The sequence below is a fragment of the Anabas testudineus genome, chromosome 18 (assembly GCF_900324465.2).
Source record: "Anabas testudineus chromosome 18, fAnaTes1.2, whole genome shotgun sequence".
Lineage (NCBI taxonomy): Eukaryota > Metazoa > Chordata > Actinopteri > Anabantiformes > Anabantidae > Anabas > Anabas testudineus.
Window position 1 is genome coordinate 25,498,039 of NC_046627.1, and position 18,796 is coordinate 25,516,834.

General features: G+C 41.2%; 3 protein-coding genes across 4 annotated transcripts; 1 reads left to right on the top strand and 2 right to left on the bottom strand.

The window, feature by feature from the left end:
* The first annotated feature begins 1,907 nt into the window (after positions 1 to 1,907).
* On the top strand, positions 1,908 to 10,047 carry paip2b (poly(A) binding protein interacting protein 2B). Its single transcript, XM_026353099.1, has 4 exons — positions 1,908 to 2,074; positions 6,670 to 6,836; positions 7,629 to 7,811; positions 7,946 to 10,047. The coding sequence occupies exons 1-4, from the start codon at positions 2,068 to 2,070 to the stop codon at positions 8,000 to 8,002; spliced, it is 414 nt and encodes a 137-aa protein (XP_026208884.1). The 5' UTR covers positions 1,908 to 2,067; the 3' UTR covers positions 8,003 to 10,047.
* A 297-nt stretch (positions 10,048 to 10,344) lies between these two features.
* LOC113157704 lies at positions 10,345 to 13,802 on the bottom strand. Of its 2 annotated transcripts, XR_003298521.1 has the most exons (10): positions 13,678 to 13,802; positions 12,498 to 12,635; positions 12,321 to 12,404; positions 12,045 to 12,207; positions 11,875 to 11,943; positions 11,588 to 11,719; positions 11,180 to 11,279; positions 10,883 to 11,054; positions 10,622 to 10,754; positions 10,345 to 10,522 (listed from the first exon to the last, which is right to left on the bottom strand). XR_003298521.1 is itself a non-coding variant. In XM_026353307.1 (9 exons), the coding sequence occupies exons 1-9, from the start codon at positions 13,699 to 13,701 to the stop codon at positions 10,674 to 10,676; spliced, it is 963 nt and encodes a 320-aa protein (XP_026209092.1). In that variant the 5' UTR covers positions 13,702 to 13,802; the 3' UTR covers positions 10,484 to 10,673. The 2 variants fall into 2 exon arrangements, 1 of the variants encoding a protein (XP_026209092.1); XM_026353307.1 differs by having other exon boundaries at positions 10,484 to 10,754.
* Positions 13,803 to 14,251: 449 nt separating this feature from the next.
* nagk (N-acetylglucosamine kinase) lies at positions 14,252 to 17,259 on the bottom strand. The gene is made up of 10 exons (XM_026352342.1): positions 17,117 to 17,259; positions 16,573 to 16,657; positions 16,273 to 16,371; positions 16,042 to 16,183; positions 15,589 to 15,699; positions 15,397 to 15,509; positions 15,162 to 15,249; positions 14,965 to 15,062; positions 14,805 to 14,883; positions 14,252 to 14,677 (listed from the first exon to the last, which is right to left on the bottom strand). The coding sequence occupies exons 1-10, from the start codon at positions 17,143 to 17,145 to the stop codon at positions 14,475 to 14,477; spliced, it is 1,047 nt and encodes a 348-aa protein (XP_026208127.1). The 5' UTR covers positions 17,146 to 17,259; the 3' UTR covers positions 14,252 to 14,474.
* Between the last annotated feature and the right edge of the window lie 1,537 nt (positions 17,260 to 18,796).

Sequence of the window (18,796 nt, forward strand, 5' to 3'; positions counted from 1 at the left end):
ATGCAGCAGAACACGCTGAATCGAACAGCAGCCACCACCATCTATCGGTGATTTAGTAGTCAAAAAAGTCAATTCAAGTGGATTATTTGTAATTAATCGACAGATATGCTTTTATTTCCGAGGCCACGCAGGCATTTGTGTTTTGAAAGAAGCAGAGAGGTGGCGGAGGGATGTTCGTCCACATGCTGCATTCACGAACCGATCATGAGACCAGATTTTCTAAAATCGAGCTTACCGTGACGTGTTTTTCAGCAAAGATTAACTAGGTGTTCTTTTGGTTTGCAACTGTTTTGGTCTCTGATCCATTAAAGCCAACTTGTGTCTTCTTGCGACGCCTCTCAAGTTATTTATGATGCAGCTCTGAATATGAATACTGCATATTGCGTAATACCTTTCTACACTGAGATGGAGTTAATTGACGTTTATATATAAAAACAAAAATATAGAAAACTACACCCGCGTTAGTATTATAATAATTGAAGTTGAACTCTAACTCTAACTGGCTAGCTCTAACTTGTTGGTTGGGCAGACCAACTCAACAAGATATAACCTTTGACCTTAGGGAATTGTGATGGACATACTTAACTATTTCCTATTTTATAGATTAGAATAATTAAGTTAAAGAATACTTTCCTAATGAAAAGGGAGAAACTACAGTTGAAGTTTTGGTCATGTGTTTATATATTAACAGTATCAAAATCATTTTCTGTAGGTAACTTTCCATATGTAGTTAGTTTCCCATATCATGAATGAATGAAAAGTCACATCTTGGTTTTTAAGTATGCAACAATGCCTGGATGCACTTGGATTGAGAATAGGCTGTTGTTAGAATAGCTGTTACAGGCTTCAGCACTTTTTCTGCACAGCCAGCTGTTGTCATTTACTCGATTAACATATCCAAGAACATTACTGATACTTCATTTATTACTTTATTCCAGACACTCCAGGCTTTGATATTGTTTAAATAGTTTGGGGGTAAAATACATTTTCTTCATTTGTATCAGCAGAAAAAGAAAAATCACAGTTCATTCTGATCAACAGCATCTTTCTGCTTTGAGTGCAATAGAGCTGGATCTTGTTCAATCTTACGATCCATCATCTAACTAAGCAGTATTAGCCCCTGGGGAGAATAGGAGTGGAAATACCACAGTGGGATATAACCAGATGTTGTGGTGTAGCTGCTTGGATATCCAGGCCACATCTGTTTCAATGCAAATATTGTTCTGCACAATAAACAAAACCTCAGTTTTTTTTTTTGGTTGGCTTGTTTCTGTTTGCTTTCAGCATGCACTGTCTACCTGCACTCCTGCTTGCTGCTGTTTGGCCGTTTAATGCTGCTCATTCTTTACATCAGCATGTTCTGAAGGTTGTTGCTTGCTCAGGTGCCAATATTCAAATGATTTTAAAACATCTGAACCAGGGCTAGCTGTATGATATTAAGTATTAAGTATTTAAGTACTTATAGTAAGTATTTCCATATTCAATATAGAAAATTGATATCATGAGGAACAACCTGTATTCTACCGTTAAGGGTTATGCAACTAAATATTGCATCTGTTTTTTAATTAGAGACATTAATTTGGACTTCATAAATATGGACAATAATACAACTGTGATTATTACAATTTTGCATTTCAATTAAAGAAACAATAATTACTGTCCTAATTGGATTATTGTTAAATTGGAGTGCAGTTGTTTTGTTGTAAAAAGTGAGGAGCTGCAAAACCAGCCTGCCGAATGATTAGAATCCAACGTGACATATTAAAAAAAGCCACGTCAACCAGCTTAAAGGATTAAATGCTAATTGGAGCAGTAATTTGTAGGCTTCGCGATACGTTCATGTGAATTTGTGATTTCCCGAAAGCCTGTGAAGGCAGCACGGGACCACGTGACCGACCCAGCTCTGTAACGTTAGCACGGTGGCTAACAGGATTTAACTAAGTTGAGCTACGTAGCATCGCAGCACAGAGAAATCCCCACTGGACGAACGACGAACACGCACTAACCGCGGCGTAGTTGCCATAACTTTGTGTATCGTTACACTTTGAAGCGAACACCGAGGACACGATGCCAGGTAAACGTCGACGCAGGAAGCCGTGGATTTTTAACGGTTCGCGTGTGAGAGAGGAGCCGCGGCGAGCTCCGGAGCGGAGGCTTGTTTTGTTGACCTGCTTCAGAGATGCTGCCATGCTGTAGCAGCGTGCTAGCTGATAGCCGACTTTGTTTGGCCTCAAGCATCCAAACGCGACTGGAGCTTGACCTCGGTGCAAGGTCTCCCCGTTGCGATAGCTGAACGTGTCGTGTGGTTTCAGGACGCTAAGGTCGTCGGCGCCGTTTTCACGCACATTCACTTTACGGGCGTATTGAAAATGGCAGTTTTGAGCCAGCTAGCCGTCTACCCTTTGTTGTTTCCGAGATAGCGTTCACGTTAGGCCCGTTTAGTGACAGCTACGTGCACCTATGCATTTGTAGCCACTGTGAACTAGCCACTTAGCATTGCCTTGGCAAAATCCTCCCATTCCTTTCCCCAACTTTCAGGTAGGCCTGGACACCTGGTTTAGCCTGTTAGCTCCGTGTTAGCAGGCTGGAAGCTACGACGACGCAGCCCCCATTACGCACAGTACACTGACTGTTACATTACATAACCTGTCAAGAAGTGGTTTGTTTTGTGAATGTTAAACGTGTTGTACATGTTTAAATTCGACTAATTTAGCACAGTTGATGCAGTCGCGTAAATGAGTTTGTATTTGTGTTGTGTCGCTCTCCTCGTCGGATCCCAGTTCGAGATTAAGTTTTCCCTCACATGCAGACACACGAAGCGTCTTGAGCTACTTCACATTTCTGTCAAATTGTAGTAGCACATGCTTTTTAGTAGACAGATTAGACATTTTCATCTACGGAGTTTAAACAGTTTCTAGTTCTGAATGTGTTTATTTTGTTGTTTCGTTAAGTACTAGTACTCGTAAAGCTATTTATTATTGGGATGATGGAGCTGACGTGGACAAATGACACTTAATAGTTTTTTGTTATTTTAAATATTATTTAGTGGTTACAGTAATTTTCATTGTGGATGAAGATTTCATGGTGAGACAAGTGGAGTGCATGAAGACACTTTTTACATTGAGAATGCCTTTGTTGTTGCTGAAAACCTCCACATTTAGTTCATAGTTTGTCAACTAATAGTACAAATGATCAACAACAAGTTCTCTACACCCAAGTTTACATTGTTAAGTATCCATCCTTCCATTTACAATTGGAAGGAGGAGGAAAAACATCCCAGAGGCTCTTCATAGAACAAATATTTAAACAAACTATGAAGAAAAATAATTGAGGCTTTGTCATTCAACTAGTCAATATGTGTTTAATTGGGAAATCTCCACTCCTCAGGCGTGAAAGACTTGAGGAGCGATATAATTGCAAGTCCTGGTTGTAAAACACATGTATTTTATTACTAAGGACTCACAGTGGAAATGACATAATCTGCAGAAAACAGAACAGGACAAGAGGAAGGCTTTATTTGAGACTAGGAGTACCACATATACTAAGATGAATGGTCATCGGGGGAACTAGTCAGAAAATGTGTGAATTAGCTAAACCAGAGTGCAACTACATGAAGAGTTGTCAGTTATATTAGAGTTTAACCCAATTAGCTCAGTTGCAATTTTTGTAGTCTTGTCTGAATACTGACCTTCTTTTTGAAGCCCTGTTGTATTTTACGTGTTCTTTACCCTCATCGAACAGGCATGGCGGATGGCCTGAGCTGGGCTCTAAATATTATATGGTTAAAATGAATAACACATGGTTATGCAACATGAATATGTTAAGTGCTACGTGCAGTACATAATGGCACAGTGTGAACTTTTTTTTTTTTTTTAAATGCTGGTTCATTCGTCATGATCATGTTCATTCTTGTGTCATCAGAGCTAATATGCGTTTGTCATAATTTTGGGCAACGATTGGCTATTGATGAAGAGCTGGGATTTATTTGTTAATGTCTTATTCCCCTTTATGCTTTACTTTTCAATAAAAGAAAATGAGTAAATCTATGAAATGTCAGAAAGTAGATATATTTATTCATCATTATCATATTTTATTTGTTTAAATTTCTTGCTTTTCTGACATATTATTGTATTAAACTGTGGCCATTGTTAGAGGTCTGTGTTGTTCCTTTACAATTTATAGACAGCAGTAAGCGATACAACTCAACAGTGGACAACTTTTGCACCTTGCTTAATTAAATCTAGGCATCTATTCTCTAAAGTGTTTTCTGAAGAGGAAAGTACATGTTTGCCTTTAAAGCTAACACATCGTTCCAGCGCATTAAACAGTTTTATTACTGGCCCTAAACAGAAGGAGGCGCACCTTCTTACTCTGCTAACCCACTTAGATGATAATTTTTTTGTTTATTTGAGCTCCTCTGAAGGGCAGTGTGTTCGTGCAGCATTCAACACAGATCAAACTTTGACTGCATGTGTTGGTTTTTGTTAAACTAACCAGGACAGAAACGTTTGCATCAAAATTGTGTCCTGAACGTGGAAATCAGGTCATTAGAGGTTTGAAGCTGCTGGGAGTTTGGGGGATGTAAATCAGTCTGTGCAAGTTAAACATTGCAATGGTGCGTGTGTCTGCATGAGCCTGACCCTGGAGCTGTGTGCACAGCTCTGTTGAGATCATCGGTTTTCTTTTTTCTCTACCCCCACTGTGAGGCCGCAGTTGAGTCATGACAAGTCTGTTAGAGCTGGCTGGCAGTCTGAGGATTATGTCATTATAGTGGGCATGTGTCTTCAAACTGCTAGTGCTGTGTCTGTCAGTCTGAGGCAGTGATGCACAGTAATCATGTCTCTGCTTCTATAATATTTAACATATTAAGTACATTTTTTTTGTGTTGTAGAAAATTAAAAACCCTGACGGTGCTTGGTAAACAGTTATCATTTTTGCCATATTAAACTCCCAAAACAAGGTGCCAATGATTTTAATTTAGTTTTCTTTTGTATCGGCAGTGTTGTACTGAATGAAAACCTTGCTGTTGTAGAAAATGGACTGTATCTCATGCTGTTTTCAGCCTTTTCTTGACATGTGGGATGGAAACATGTCAGGAAAAGCTCAGTGACATAAAGACAAAGCTGGCTCTTAACTACTTGGATGTGTGATAACAGGTTGGCTTTCAGTGCGGCGTCACTAGGTGGATAATTGCTTACATCAAAATTGAAACGTAAAAATAACAAGCATAAACAAAAACGTAACAGTAGTTTTCTGCTTCTATAGTAAGAATGACAGCAAAGCATTTGTACTTCACCCAAGGATTGATGGTGCATGCTTTTAACTGTGTGTGTGTGTGTGTGTGTGTGTGTGTGTGTGTGTGTGTGTGTGTGTGTGTGTGTGTGTGTGTGTGTGTGTGTTAGTTACACCTGCAGCCTCTAAATTGCATCTTACAGCAGCAGCATTACGCACGATGACTCACTCAGTTTGTCTTGACTGAATCATCCAACACCATTGTGCTGCAAAATCACCATACCAACATCTGCCTGTGCTCACATCACATCAGCCTTTCACCTTGTTCACATGTGACTTTGTCTGATGCACAGCAAGGTTTATAGTGAGAAATCCTGAAGGGGAAAAGTATTTTGTCGTCATCTCTTCAGTCCCTTGTTATTCTCATTCAGACAGAACCAGCTATATGCTACTATGTGTCAGATCAGTTGTTTTCTGGGAAGTCAATCTAAATGTTTCATGTTGTATTTGTATATTACAGATTGACAAAGCTGATTTAGGAGTAGGCTTGTAGACTGAAAGGTCAATAATCAGATACCATGTAATTAAATCAAATACCATGGGACAGTCATTTTGTGCAAAGTGAGCTTTGAATGTTTTTCTTCAAATGGCTAAAAAATATTTTGCCCATTTGTCCTTTGATAATTAAATAGCCACTCTAAATCTAAATCTTTCTATGTCCATTTAGCTTTTCTCGGAAATGTGTTTACTGGTTCATTATGAGTCCTGCTCTTGCCATCCTTCATTCACACTTAAATCGTCTTTGGCTTGGTTGTTTTCTTTAAGCACAGCATAGCCTCTCTGAGCCTGTGTTGTGCAGCGAAATGAGGAAGTTGTGACATTGTGTCTTGTTTACTTTTTTAACCTAAGATAACTGATTTGACTGTGGATATTTTTATGCTGGTAAATGTCTGAAACCATTTATCTTTTACCACAGCACTGCACTTCACCAAAATTACTAACTTCAGTTGTAAAATACTACTGACTTCAATAAACTTTTAGACTCATTTAGGTGTTTGTATTAAGATTTTCTGCAGATGTCGAGTAGAGACATATTTGTGCTCAGAGCAGCATCAGTCCCAGCTTCTGATTCTGTTTCTGGTTTCTTTTTCACATCCTGAGACATGGGAAATAGTAGTTCATTGGTTCCATTGTTTTATGAGCAGTGAGCCTCTGAAGACTGTTCGACCTGTGGGAGCATGGTGTTTTTTTGGCAGTGGGAACTGGTGTCTGATTTCAAAAATAACCCTGGCATGCTTTTTAGAAGTCTACTTTACCATGATGAAGTTTGGAGCTTCAGTTTAAAGGCTTTTTTTTTTTTTGTCGATTTACCAGTAAGTTAAAATATATAGAGGAAATTTCACAACAATAACCCCCTGTTCTTGTTGTCTTGTGCAGAGCCGGCTGAGATGAGCGGTCCAGAGGTGGCCAAGACACCGGGAGGCGGTGCACCGGGCAAAGAGGGAAAGGAGCCGGTGGCCAACGGGCACGCAGGAGAGAGCAGCGACGCTAACCCCTTTGCTGAGTACATGTGGATGGAAAATGAGGAGGAATATAACAGACAGGTGTGTACTGACGCTGTGCTTTGTGGGACATGAAGCAGTTTAGGGGCACTGTCTTATGGTGGAGGGAAGAATGCAAGACCCCACTTGTAGGAAAGGAGAACAGTGGGTAGGTGTGAGGGGTGGATGTAGATTTTTTTTTTTTTCCTCTCTCGCTACTATCGTCTCTACTTTCATTGTGCAGAGGGGCTGTGGCATAAAACACAGAGTTGTTTATCCCGGTGTCCCTCCATGTGGGACACCGGGATTCAAATTCTGGCGATGGCCTAGCTCCAGTAGAAGTCCCTAAACAAGACCTTCTTACCCTTGTATCTTTCATGCCTTGCCTTATGTGAGCCCTTGGAATAATGACCTTGAAAAAGCTAATTGGAGTCCGGTGTCGCCAAATTAGTTTAGAGGTGTGGACTAGAGCTACTTCGACTGACAAAAAGCACTCAGACTTTTTGAGTTTGCTCCATGCAGTACGCTTGTGTGAGACATACCTCACCAAGTATTTAATACTCTTGTCAGATCACATTTTATGACAAATTAATGCAGAAAACCATGAAATCCCAAAAGGTTCATATACTTTTTCTTGCCACTGTGTATATATAAACACGTATAAAATATGATCCTCCTTTTAAGTCTTGTTTTTATAGTACTAGTACTAAATTGTAGGTTAATGTTGACCCTTTCACCTAGATACCTACATTATAACCTTTATATCAGACATTTTTTTATTTTTTAATCTTCAATGTACTTGAGATGCATTTTTTTCTTTGTTCACTCATCACTGTCATCTCTTTCATCTTCCAGGTGGAAGAGGAACTGTTGGAGCAGGAGTTCTTGGAGCGCTGCTTCCAGGAAATGCTTGAGGAGGAGGACCAGGACTGGTTCATCCCTGCACGTGACCTCAACAACCAGGGGGTGGGGCAGCTGCAGCAGCAGCTCAATGGTCTGTCGGTCAGCGATCACCACAGCAACGTGGAGGAAGTGGCGGTGAGTCACAGAAGAATCTCATTTCGCAATTTCTATTTATTTATTTTTAGCTCAAGCAAAAATTGTTGCACAGTTCATGCTTGAATTAACTTGTTGTGTGTTTATTTATTTATTTTTTTCATTGCTTTCTGCAGAGGAAGAGCATCTTGAATCCTGAAGCGAAGGAGTTCGTCCCGGGAAAGAAATACTAGGAGTCCCCCTCACCCCCATGGAGCCTCCACATGCGCGCACACACACAGACATGCACCAGCCCTTACGCATTCTCAGAGACTCTGGCGGCCACAACCGCACACAAACTGATTTTCTTGCGCGTGCGCGCTAACACACACATGCACACACTCGCACATGCACACACATACACTTGAAGTCAGTGGCGTGCTGGCAGGCCCAGTTGGGGGGTGGGGGGATTTCTTTTTCTGTCTTTTTTTTTCTTTAATCTTTTTATTTCCTGTTTGTTTCTTGTAAACTGAGGGACAGTGGGGAACAGGGGTGGGAGAGGGGTGTAATACCAGCACCGCCCTACAGCGGGCGCTAGCTCATCATTGCATTTCACATGACACTGATGTTTACAGAGCATGCAGATCTCATTGAAGCCCCCTTTTGACCTGAGGCAGCTACCAGTGAATGATGCCAGGACGAAACTTAAAATCCAAAATGTCTAATAAAATTTCAAAACAAACAGACTTCACATACTTGTCAATTTGTTTGCTGTCAAATTGAACATTGCTTTGCAGAAGTTTCCATGACAATGATGCTAGAACAACTAACATTTACAGGGACTTGATGGGTGTCTGCCACTGCTCTGTAGACTCATCACGGTCAGTCAAACCCGTCAGTGTTTGCGCCTATGATGTCATAAGCGCCCTGTGACATCACAGATCTTGTGCATCCAGAGATGCGGGTTATTTGTATCTGCAGCGGCTCTGTTCCAAACCAAATACAGACCCCCACCCTCCATGAAGTGATGAGAATAGACATGAACAGGTGGAATCATGGATAACGACGTAGTCTCAGTTTATGTGGAAGTCTGTTTATCTTTTGCCCAGGTTATAAGAACAGAGGTAGAAGTTTCTCAATCACTCAGCGACATTAGAAAACTTAAGCATCGGGGGAAGGGCACAGCAATTTTAACCAAAACTCGCCATTATTGACTTTTTTTGACATTTTTTGTGTTCACAGCTTCATTCTTTGGTGCAGTTTGGTTTTGTGAGATGTAGTGAACGACCTTCAGGGGGGAGTATTTGGTCTGGAACACAGACACTGCCTCGTTCTGCCGGAACAACTTGGTTTGTCCAGCATCAGATCAAGTGTCCATACCCAAATCAGGTTTTCCAATAGCCTCTCCTCCTTTTCTTTTTTTCTTTTTTCTTTTTCCTCCCCCTCCTTCATTTACCTTGAATTTTTTTTGAGGATGAGGCATTTTGTGTCTCTACTGGGTACAGTAAACTGTGGTGTCCATTCAGTCCTATCTATCTGTAGGAGGAAACGTAAGGAGATTATTGTCACGGCCAGTCAGAATAAAGCAGTATGGAACGTGTGGCCGACAGTGGGGCCTCCTTTTGTGTTCTTCTTTTTGTAAATTGATTTTTCCTTTTCTTTTTTTGGAGGAAGTTCTTTTTAACCACCCGTCTTTATTCTGGTCTGGCTTTCCCTGAAGCATCAGCCCTCAGTACAAACAAGTATAACCAATTAAGGTGTGAGCCAATTGGAGGAAATATGTTTATGTGAAGATGCTATTGAGGAAACCCAGGTTGTTATTAACAGTAATGATCAGTTATTGAGTCCATTTTGCTTATTCTCATTGTCACCAGGGAAAATTCTTCAATCTGAACATTGATCCTCTTCATGCAGCTGTTCACTTGTGGTGTTACCAGCAACTATGTTTTCTGTATTTACCATGTTAAGTTTTCGAGTATCTGACAGGTCTGTCCACCCATACAGACTTTAAGATTAACAAGTGTGTTCTTAAAAGTGCACTCGAAACAGTGACATTTTGGTTAAAAGGGAACTTCCTACCACAGTGTTGGACCACAGCTGTCGAATGGCACCCTGGTGAAGTCAATAGGAATGTCCGTCAGGTGGATTGTACAACAAATCATTTTTGGTGATTTTTGTTTGAGTTGAATGACAGAGGCCGTTTAAAAAAAACAAACAAAAAAAGTTCCAGAGGACACAGAGTATAAATTTCAATACAAACAAAAATAATGAAAAAAGTCAAATAAAGTTGTTAAAGACACCTGCTTTGTCACGTATTATTTATTATGCATTTACCTCCTCTCCTGAAGTTAACGCCGACTCCTTTTAGACACTTTCACTATTTAAGTGTATGAGGCGAGACCAGAGTCTAAAGCTTGGTACACAAAAGAGCAGAGCTGTTGTCCTGAAGAAAATTACCTCAGACTGAACACCTCTGCTGCTACTACCCACACCTCCTTTCAAAGTACAAACTGCTCTGTCCAGTCTCTGTCCCTTCACCTGCAAAGGTGGAGATGCCCCAAGAGTTTCTCTCAGCTTCACTATAATGCTTCTGTTCTTTAATAGACATTTGAATGCAGAACCTTGACGTGTTTTACCACCGTGCTGCTGTATGCTCATATAAATGTATTCCCAACAGGAGGATGACATCAAGTTGCACGCTTTACTGTGTCCTTCGGGTGCCTGCCAGTAGATTATTTTCTGCTGTGTTGTGAATCATTCTCAGCTTCTGTATCCTGAGGAAACGTATACAAGAACACATACTAGCCCTACCCGTTTCTTCAGGCAGGAAGGATTTTTCATGCAATTGGAAAATACTACTATTTAATACTAACATGTAGCAGTTTAAACTCTTCATCTGCTGTGCACTGAGACAAAAGTTGAGATTCAGAGTGAAGCATGAGGGTTCCAGTGACTAGGAGGACGTTGATGGTGAAAGTCGCTCATCCGGATCTTGGACTGGGGCCACTAAGAGAAGACACACAAGATAAAGTAGAAATAGAAAAGTACATAAAAATGTCAGTGGATGGATCTACAGCATACTGATCAGGGTACACACACACACACACACACACACACCTCTACCCTCTTCCTACCTCAGCAGCATAACTGGATTGGTACTCTGTCAGCAGTGGCTTCCTGCTGCGTTCTGTGCTGTAGATAGTCAGCGGTACAGGAGCCAGATGCAGGTTGCTGCCCTGAGGGATGTGAAGAGAGATGGTCTTCACCTTAAAGCAGCAGCTATTTGGGCGCGTTTCCCATGCACAGCTGAGAGGGAGAGGATCATAGAGAGAATGTCAGAGAATAATGCACAGGGAGCATCAGGGGTAGGTAATAAAAAAAACTGCGTGTGCTGATGGTGAAGGGTGAGGTTTGTGTCTGTAGCCCCTAACCAACTGCACTGCCACGAGGTAGGCTGAAGGAAGGCACTGTTTTTCAGACCAGTAGCAGGTGTCAAGCCTCTCAAGTAGCTGCTGTCCCAATTTTCAGCATCTAACCAGGAGTAAGAAATAAAATGCATTCATCTAAAACACTGTGCTTAGGTACTGGGATCACAGTTTACATACCAGAGATACACTATGTGACTTTTCAGAATATTTTAGTAGTCGATGTCTGTGAAGATTCTCAGGACGGTGGCCCTGTATATAAAAGCTAAATGTAAATGTGATAAGATAACAGAAAAATTCATGAGCTCCGGGGATGGTGGTGGGTGGATTTGGTTTCTTGAAATGAGTTACTTTTGAATTTAATGCACCTTAAAGAAACTAAAGTAACTCCAGAGAGAGGGAAAGTTGCTCCACCTTTGTTTGTGATAATGGGACCAGACGCCACTGGAAGGTTGAGCAGGTGCTGCAGGTCGGTTTCTCTGCACAGAGATCTAAGAAGATCCTCACAGTGGGCCGGATTAACAAGGGATGAATACACAATCATACCTGAAAGTACGCAAATACAGAACATGAGAATATGAAAATACCACGTGTTACTCAGCCTTCAAGCTGTTTCGTGCACTTAAAAAGGTTTTCTCATTGTTACATGCGTGGATACCAGATGAATCACACCACTCCTGAGATGAAAACAGCAACGTAACCTTTCTCACAGAGATCCTCAATCTCCTGCTGGAGCTCATCGTTTTCCTCCTGCTGCTCCAACACATTTACTGTCAATAGAAGAAAAATGGACAGAGCCAGTTTTTGTTTCTGCACCTGCCTGCTTCGATACGTGTGTGTGTGTGTGTGTTATTCAGTGGGAACCCCTTACCTTTCCCACCATGACCAGGGTGCAGCTGATCTTTCTCCTTCTCGTCGAGTAAGTGCCCAGTCTCCCAGGCTACTCTCACTTCCTGTGTCCTGACTTCAGAAATGGAAGGAGAGAGGATACCAAATGGAGATGGGGAGGCAGGGAAGAGGTGACAAGAGGGAGGCTGAGAGACAGAAAGGATAACGATGGCGGTGATGCTACTAGAAACTGAAAGCCAGTTCACAATAAAAGCTCCGGTGAACCTGCAGCGGGTGTTCATGTGCTGCTGTGACTCACCTGTAAACATGCAGATGACCCATAGGTGCTGTTGGTTGTCTTGTAAAAGAACTGATAAAATATAGGCCAGGTTTCACGTTTAGTCTGTGAAAAGACAAAAACAAAAGAACGTGGACGGACGGTCAAAGTAAACGTTCATCTTTCTTTCAGCTTCCAGAGTCACTCACTGATCCTAACCTGCAGCTGGGTGAAAGATGCTGGAGCAGCTTTGGCTTCAGGTTTGGGCTGGTTGACTTGTAGAGGACGCTCACTGAAGGGTTTGTAGTCACTGCTGTAAGTTGTGAGGAATCTCTCAGAAGGCTTGTGCCCTGAAATCTGAATGAACAAAGTCTGTTCAAGCAGCCAAATGTCTTGACTATCAGGTCGCTGAGCAAGTCAGCTGTTATTAATGGAGGTAACTGTGTGAATAGTTTGTTACTGAAACTACACATTTAAAATGCTTGAGTATATGAGTACATTTAGCAAAACTAAGCAAATACTCTAATGTCATAAAGCACCTGGGTAGTGATGAGCCTGCATTTATCTTCTCATCTGACCGTGCGCCTGTCTTTATCTCCACTTTACACTTCCAGCATGTCTCAGGTCAGTGTTTTGTTTTCCCAGTCGGCTGCGTTTCTGCTTGTGTTCTCATCTCTTAACTACTTTAGCTGAGCAGCAGTATATCTCTCAGACATTTATGTCAGGAGTTGATGCAAATAGGGCCAAAGGGAGAGTGAACATTAAATTAGCATTCCCAAGTGGCCAGAAACACAACTCATCGTGTAGGTTGTTACTCTGGATGGTTGCTGATGAGTTTGCAGCATCAACTAAATCTAAAATGTTGTAACGTTGGTTATGTACTGTAATCACTGTAAATCCCAGCTTCTATGAGTACGGGTGTAGTCCTCTAGGAGCTGCCAGCTAGATGTGCTACAGTAGTAGGGCGACGACACACAATAATAACATAAGCCTACATTTGTTGGCATGAAGTAAACATTATAAGAACGTCATTGTACACTAACATTAATCTAAAAGCAGAATTTACATCTCCTCAGATTTATTCAAAGAGTAACTCAGGACAGAAAATGTGCAGGGTATGCATGTTGACTTTTGTTGCACAGCAGTAATGCAGACTGGCCTGTTGGTGCAGTGTGTGGATGATGACAAGTAGCATTAATAAGTGTAATGTCAGCAGCTAACAGTTTTGTGTAGTGCTAGTTGCAGCTGCTACATCTGACGGTATGTCCTTAAAAAAAAAATATTTTAAACTAATTTTAATTCAAAACAAACTTGAACTAAAACAAATCACACATCGGCATGAGTCAACTCAAAGGTGTGGGAAATTAACAGAAATAAAAACAAGCACAAATGTCCCTACCTTCAGGTTACTCGGGGGAATCATTGATGGTTTTGTGATTCCTCTGTGGCCGAGTAATCGCAGTGCACCATCACAGCAGTGAAGCTGGACTGAAGTGAGCCAGTGGAATGTCACTCATCCTGTTTTTAATCAAATGGTATTTATTCTATTCACTGTGGAGGCACACACACACACACACACACACACACACACACACACACACACACACACACACAGCATCACTGCTATTTCTCCTGCACATCTCACGTATTATTGCAACACTTAACGTGCAGGGTACTCTACAAAAAGCCTGTCATTAAATAGACAACATGAGCTTAGAGAAACAAACCAAAAGACAGTAAAGTGACTCTTGGCTTCATTTGCTCCTCTTTTAGAAACAAAACAATGAGAGTCAGTAGTATGTATTATGTGTGTGTAATATAATATTTTTTGATAACAATGACAAGACATTGTCACACATGTACAGCGTGTGTATTAGCCCCATGTGCTAGTACAAAACAAAAGTGCAGAAAACCAGTAAAAGTAGGACTTAAGTGATACGTTTTTTGAATGAACGATTAAATGAAAACTCTGAATGAGTAAACAGTTTTTTTATTAGGAATGTCCCATGTAAAGAAAAGTGCCATATGTCATATTGTCAATTTCATTGTCACAACAGTCACCATGCAGCTGTTAAAACCATCGTGATTTGAAATATATTTTGTGGTGGGATCAAATCAGACCTAAAACCACAATTACACAATCCGTATAAACATGATATGGCTTATTGATGCTAACAGTTATGAAATATCTTCCTGTCACTGGCTGCTACTGAAGGTGTGTCGGTAGAAGACGTCAGCATTGGCTGTGTAGTCCATAATTATGGTGAGGTTTAAACTCCGAGCCCCAAGACTGGCGCCTCCAAGGGCTGAAGACTGATGCAAAATCAAAAGGCTGTAGCCATGGAAATGACCCTTGAACTTGTCAGATGATGCTACTTTATCTAGGACTTCAGTGAACCCTGGTTTGAGACACAGGAACAGAGAAATATATCAGAACTTCCCACTGCTTCACCAAATTGTCTTTCAGTGTGAAAACTATGGGAAAGTAAGTTATGGAATGAGTTTGTTGATTTGAAGGGCACTGACCTGGCTTTAGGAGCTTCCAGCTCTTCCACACTGAGCCCACACACAGAATGGGCAAGCCCAGGTTACCACTTAGTAGAGGCTAGCGAGAGAGAAAAAGAAGAGAGATTAAAACAAATTCATGTTGCCTGTTTATATCGAATGAAGATTGAGTGTGTGTTACCTCTTGTGCTGCAGGTAAAACAGCCTCAACATGTTTTGCCAGGACTCTCCCAGCCTGAGTGAACACATGCTGACAGAGAGCATCCCCTGCCTCTGCACCTATACAACATGCACACACACTTTTCATTACACCTCATTCACACACTCTTCTTTTACTTTGCCCAAACACGACTATGCAGGAAGTGACGTGCTGCCTACCTTCTGCCAGCTCTTTGCAGAAACCTGCAAAGTGTGACTTCTGGAAGTTTCTATAGAGGTGCGGCAGCATCCCCATCAGCTCTGACACCTAAGATAAAGGCATGTGAATGTGAATTTACTGAATTTATGAAAATACCCATTAAATTAGATTTGTTTGGTATTATTACTGTATATAAATGAATACTTTTATCACAAGAAAAAGCTGCCAATTTAGTGACTCCTGCCACAACCTGACCTGGAAGTACTCCTCCATGGCTTTTCTGACATGTGTAGTGTCATGCGGAGGAGCGACAAGATTGTCTCTGGCGTCAAACACCGTCTTCACGGCCAAATGAGCGATCCAGAACGCTAAGACACAGGGAGATCTCTGAAGTGTTTTATCAAATCCATAAAGCTATAAATAATTCAAACACATTGCGATGGTTACCTGATCCTTCATCACCCATCATGTGACCCCAGCCTCCACAGCCGAGCTGTGTGCCATCTGGATTGACTAATTTGCAGTTTGAGCCCGTCCCTGATATCAAGACAACACCTCCTGCATAGGAAACGGAGTCACTGTGAGCTGAGCTGAAAGTCTCATTAAGTCATATAGTTTAGAAGACACTAGAAATGATAACACATTCATACAATCCCAAGAGGATAAAGTCTCGAGCCTCGCCTAGTTTGAGATTTTATGGTCAACTTTACATTGGATGAGTAAATATGCACAGTAAATGTAGCTGCATTTAATTTAATTTGTATTTAATAACACATTAAATCTTATATTAGTCTGTAAAAATCTAATTTCTTATAAATGACTAACATTAAATCTAAGGTAAATACCATTTGTGCTCAGGATTAACTACAACGCAAATGAACAACAGAAAATGATGGTTACCCCGATCACTGGCAGTTGCCATGGCTCCGATGGCGTCAGTGGTAATGAAGTAGTGCTGGCTGAGACACGGGAACCGTTCCTTCATTTGAGAGATTAATTTGTCTATGGCATCCTTCTGCTCCCCTCCACTCAGAGACATGCCCTACACACACAAACAGAAAATCAAAGTTAGAACTGTAGCTTCATTAGAAGTGAGTAAAAATGTACCTTTGTGACACAAGTGTGACTGACCAGCGAGCACAGAGGTGTGTTTGGATCCAGTCCTGCCTCTACCTTGGCTCTGTGGACCATGTCGTTGATGGTTTCAATACATTTGTCAACCCCCACCAGCTGAATAATAACACACAGGTGAACACACTCAGTGTTTTTGCTTTCTGCATGTGTTTTGATTTTAATAATGAAAGGAAAAAATATCTATCACTGTTCTAATGCACGGTTTAAGTTACAAACAATCTTAATGTATTTTCTACATTTCTCCACTTGTCCTACTCAGTTTATTAAAGTCTCTCCTCTGTCTACTTGTTTGTTTACCCAGTGGTTGGTGGAGGGTCCCGCGGTCTCTGCCAGGATCTTTCCATCTGCCGCCACCAACACTGCTTTGGAGTGAGTCCCTCCACTGATAGAGAGAGAGAGAGAGAGAGAGAGAGAGAGAGAGAGCAGTGCAGTCACCAGGAACCATCAAGAAAAAAAGTTCTTAGTTATTAGTTAAGTACAAACAGTATGAAGTCACAGGTGAGAAAGTGAAGACACAGATACACTGCTTTAGGTACAAAAAGCCAGTCTTCCATATATTCGTTGATAAATCGGTCCAAAAACTATTGTATCCCACAAAACATGAGGAAGTAATGATCACGAGACACACTCATTAACACAAGAAGACTTCCTACTGTCCCAGTCTGAAGTCTACAGCCTGTGCTCACAATGACACTCTCTCAGTATGCGGTCATAAGCTAGATTTATTGGTACCAACTGCAAAATTAAGAATACGAGCATCTATAACAAACACTTAACCTTAGTTCCTATTGGTATAAATAGTCATGTGTAAGTTTTGTTGTATATTTTAACTCATTCTCACCCTTCTACTCCGCCGAACACTGTTGTCATGTCTCACTTCCTGTTTGATCCACGGAGGTGAGAAGATATCGCGAGAGTTGTACCTGAGCTCCCGGTCTGCAGTGTCAGATAACAACCGGTAGATGGCAGTCGTCGCTCTTGCTAAAGTAGAAGCAGAGCCCTACAGATACTAGTATTTTTAATCATATCAGTCTAAATCCACTTTGATTAAAGTATTAGTACTACAAAAACTGTAAGTATTAAAACGACTATCTAAAAAACAGGGACGCATGAGCATACAAATGTACTTAGTGTCCATGTGACTGCTATTACACAGGCCTACAGGTACTGATACAATACTGTTTAATCTTTATTGTACTGTCTTTAAGTTAAGTTTTTCTGTGTTGTAAATTGTAAGTTAATATTTAACCAGTAGCCCGTCCCTCTGACACATATCTGAGTAGTAGATAAAAGCAGCCACAAATTGACATAGGCAAAGAACAATAAGCAACATTTTATTTACACTACACTTAGAAAGGATTCAGACTCCATTAACGTTTTTCAATTCTGGTATGTAGCAGCCTGACACTCCAGTTATTTAGATCCATTTTTTCTTCATTAATCCAGACTCGGTACCCCTTTTACAGCATGAAGGTTCTCGTACTTGGTTACACTCCAGTTTCCAACATGTGGATTTTTTTGCCCCTATGTGACAAAAACAACAACGTCACAGGACAAGTATGAACATTTCTAGTATTGTGAAGCATTGCTGGCCAATTAAAACCCCATTTTGTGTTTTGACTCATGGTTTAAAAATCCCTAATCGGTGTCAAAAATAACATTGAGAGATGTAGCACCGTGTGGTTCTGAGCTGAAAACAGGAACTTAGAGTTACACTGTGAGCCAGCAGGAGGCATCTGCAACACATTAGGGGGCCAGCTTCTCTTGCCAGTATAGGCTGCTTAAAAACAAGTGCCATTCCTTTGCAGTTCCTACTTACATAATGTGCTATAACGTTTCTGGAGCTGAAGTATATCTGAGCACTAATAGTGAGGTCTCTGTCATCTATTCTGATGTTGTGATTTCCTGCAGTTCATCCGCCAATATCATCACCTAAAGGTTATGTGCAACAGGTGATGATGATACATAGCCTATGTAGTTTGCAGATGTCAGAGCTGCAACCAACAGAAAAGTTACTCGAGCATGAGGAGGAGGGAGAAAACAGACAGATGCAGCTCAGTGCGCTGGCCGCGCTCTGCTCACTCCTCCTGCAGCGACGCGGCTGCGTCAAGCTGCTGCAACACAGTGTGACAGCCAGTATACAAAATAAAAGCACAGAGTGGGTGCAATTGCACTGTTTGTTACGGATTGCCAATGGTTACTTTTAGGGGTAACCTTTAACACCCTCTGTTTACTGTGCATGTTCTCCATGATGATGCTACAAATTTATCATTAGGTTCAATGCTCGCAACAAACGTGCTGTACCAGATGTGAGGTATTTAAACATCACCTCATCTATTCTGTTTCAATTCAGCTGTGGTGAATTGATGACGTGTGCACACTGTGAGCAATAACCAGGGTGGATTTAAACAGGCAACAATTTGCTATGACCCTCACTTCTGACACTGATGTTCAACTAGTCTCCTTATTGGGATGTGGAGAGGTGTACGTTTAGGACCACATTTGTAATAGGAATTAACCC

What these genes read in the sequence shown, in the direction of transcription:
- nagk (XM_026352342.1), bottom strand. Translation starts at nt 17,145, where the DNA reads ATGACAACAGTGTTCGGCGGAGTAGAAGG. An exon ending in GGCAACTGCCAGTGATCGGG is followed by an intron (nt 15,700 to 16,041) that starts GTAACCATCATT and finishes TTTCCTATGCAG; the next exon opens with GAGGTGTTGTCTTGATATCA. An exon ending in CCATGGAGGAGTACTTCCAG is followed by an intron (nt 15,250 to 15,396) that starts GTCAGGTTGTGG and finishes CCTTTATCTTAG; the next exon opens with GTGTCAGAGCTGATGGGGAT.
- paip2b (XM_026353099.1), top strand. An exon ending in AGGAGGAATATAACAGACAG is followed by an intron (nt 6,837 to 7,628) that starts GTGTGTACTGAC and finishes TTCATCTTCCAG; the next exon opens with GTGGAAGAGGAACTGTTGGA. An exon ending in GCAACGTGGAGGAAGTGGCG is followed by an intron (nt 7,812 to 7,945) that starts GTGAGTCACAGA and finishes TGCTTTCTGCAG; the next exon opens with AGGAAGAGCATCTTGAATCC.
- LOC113157704 (XM_026353307.1), bottom strand. Translation starts at nt 13,701, where the DNA reads ATGATTCCCCCGAGTAACCTGAAG. An exon ending in TTCCCCCGAGTAACCTGAAG is followed by an intron (nt 12,636 to 13,677) that starts GTAGGGACATTT and finishes TTGTTCATTCAG; the next exon opens with ATTTCAGGGCACAAGCCTTC. An exon ending in CATCTTTCACCCAGCTGCAG is followed by an intron (nt 12,405 to 12,497) that starts GTTAGGATCAGT and finishes GTCTTTTCACAG; the next exon opens with ACTAAACGTGAAACCTGGCC.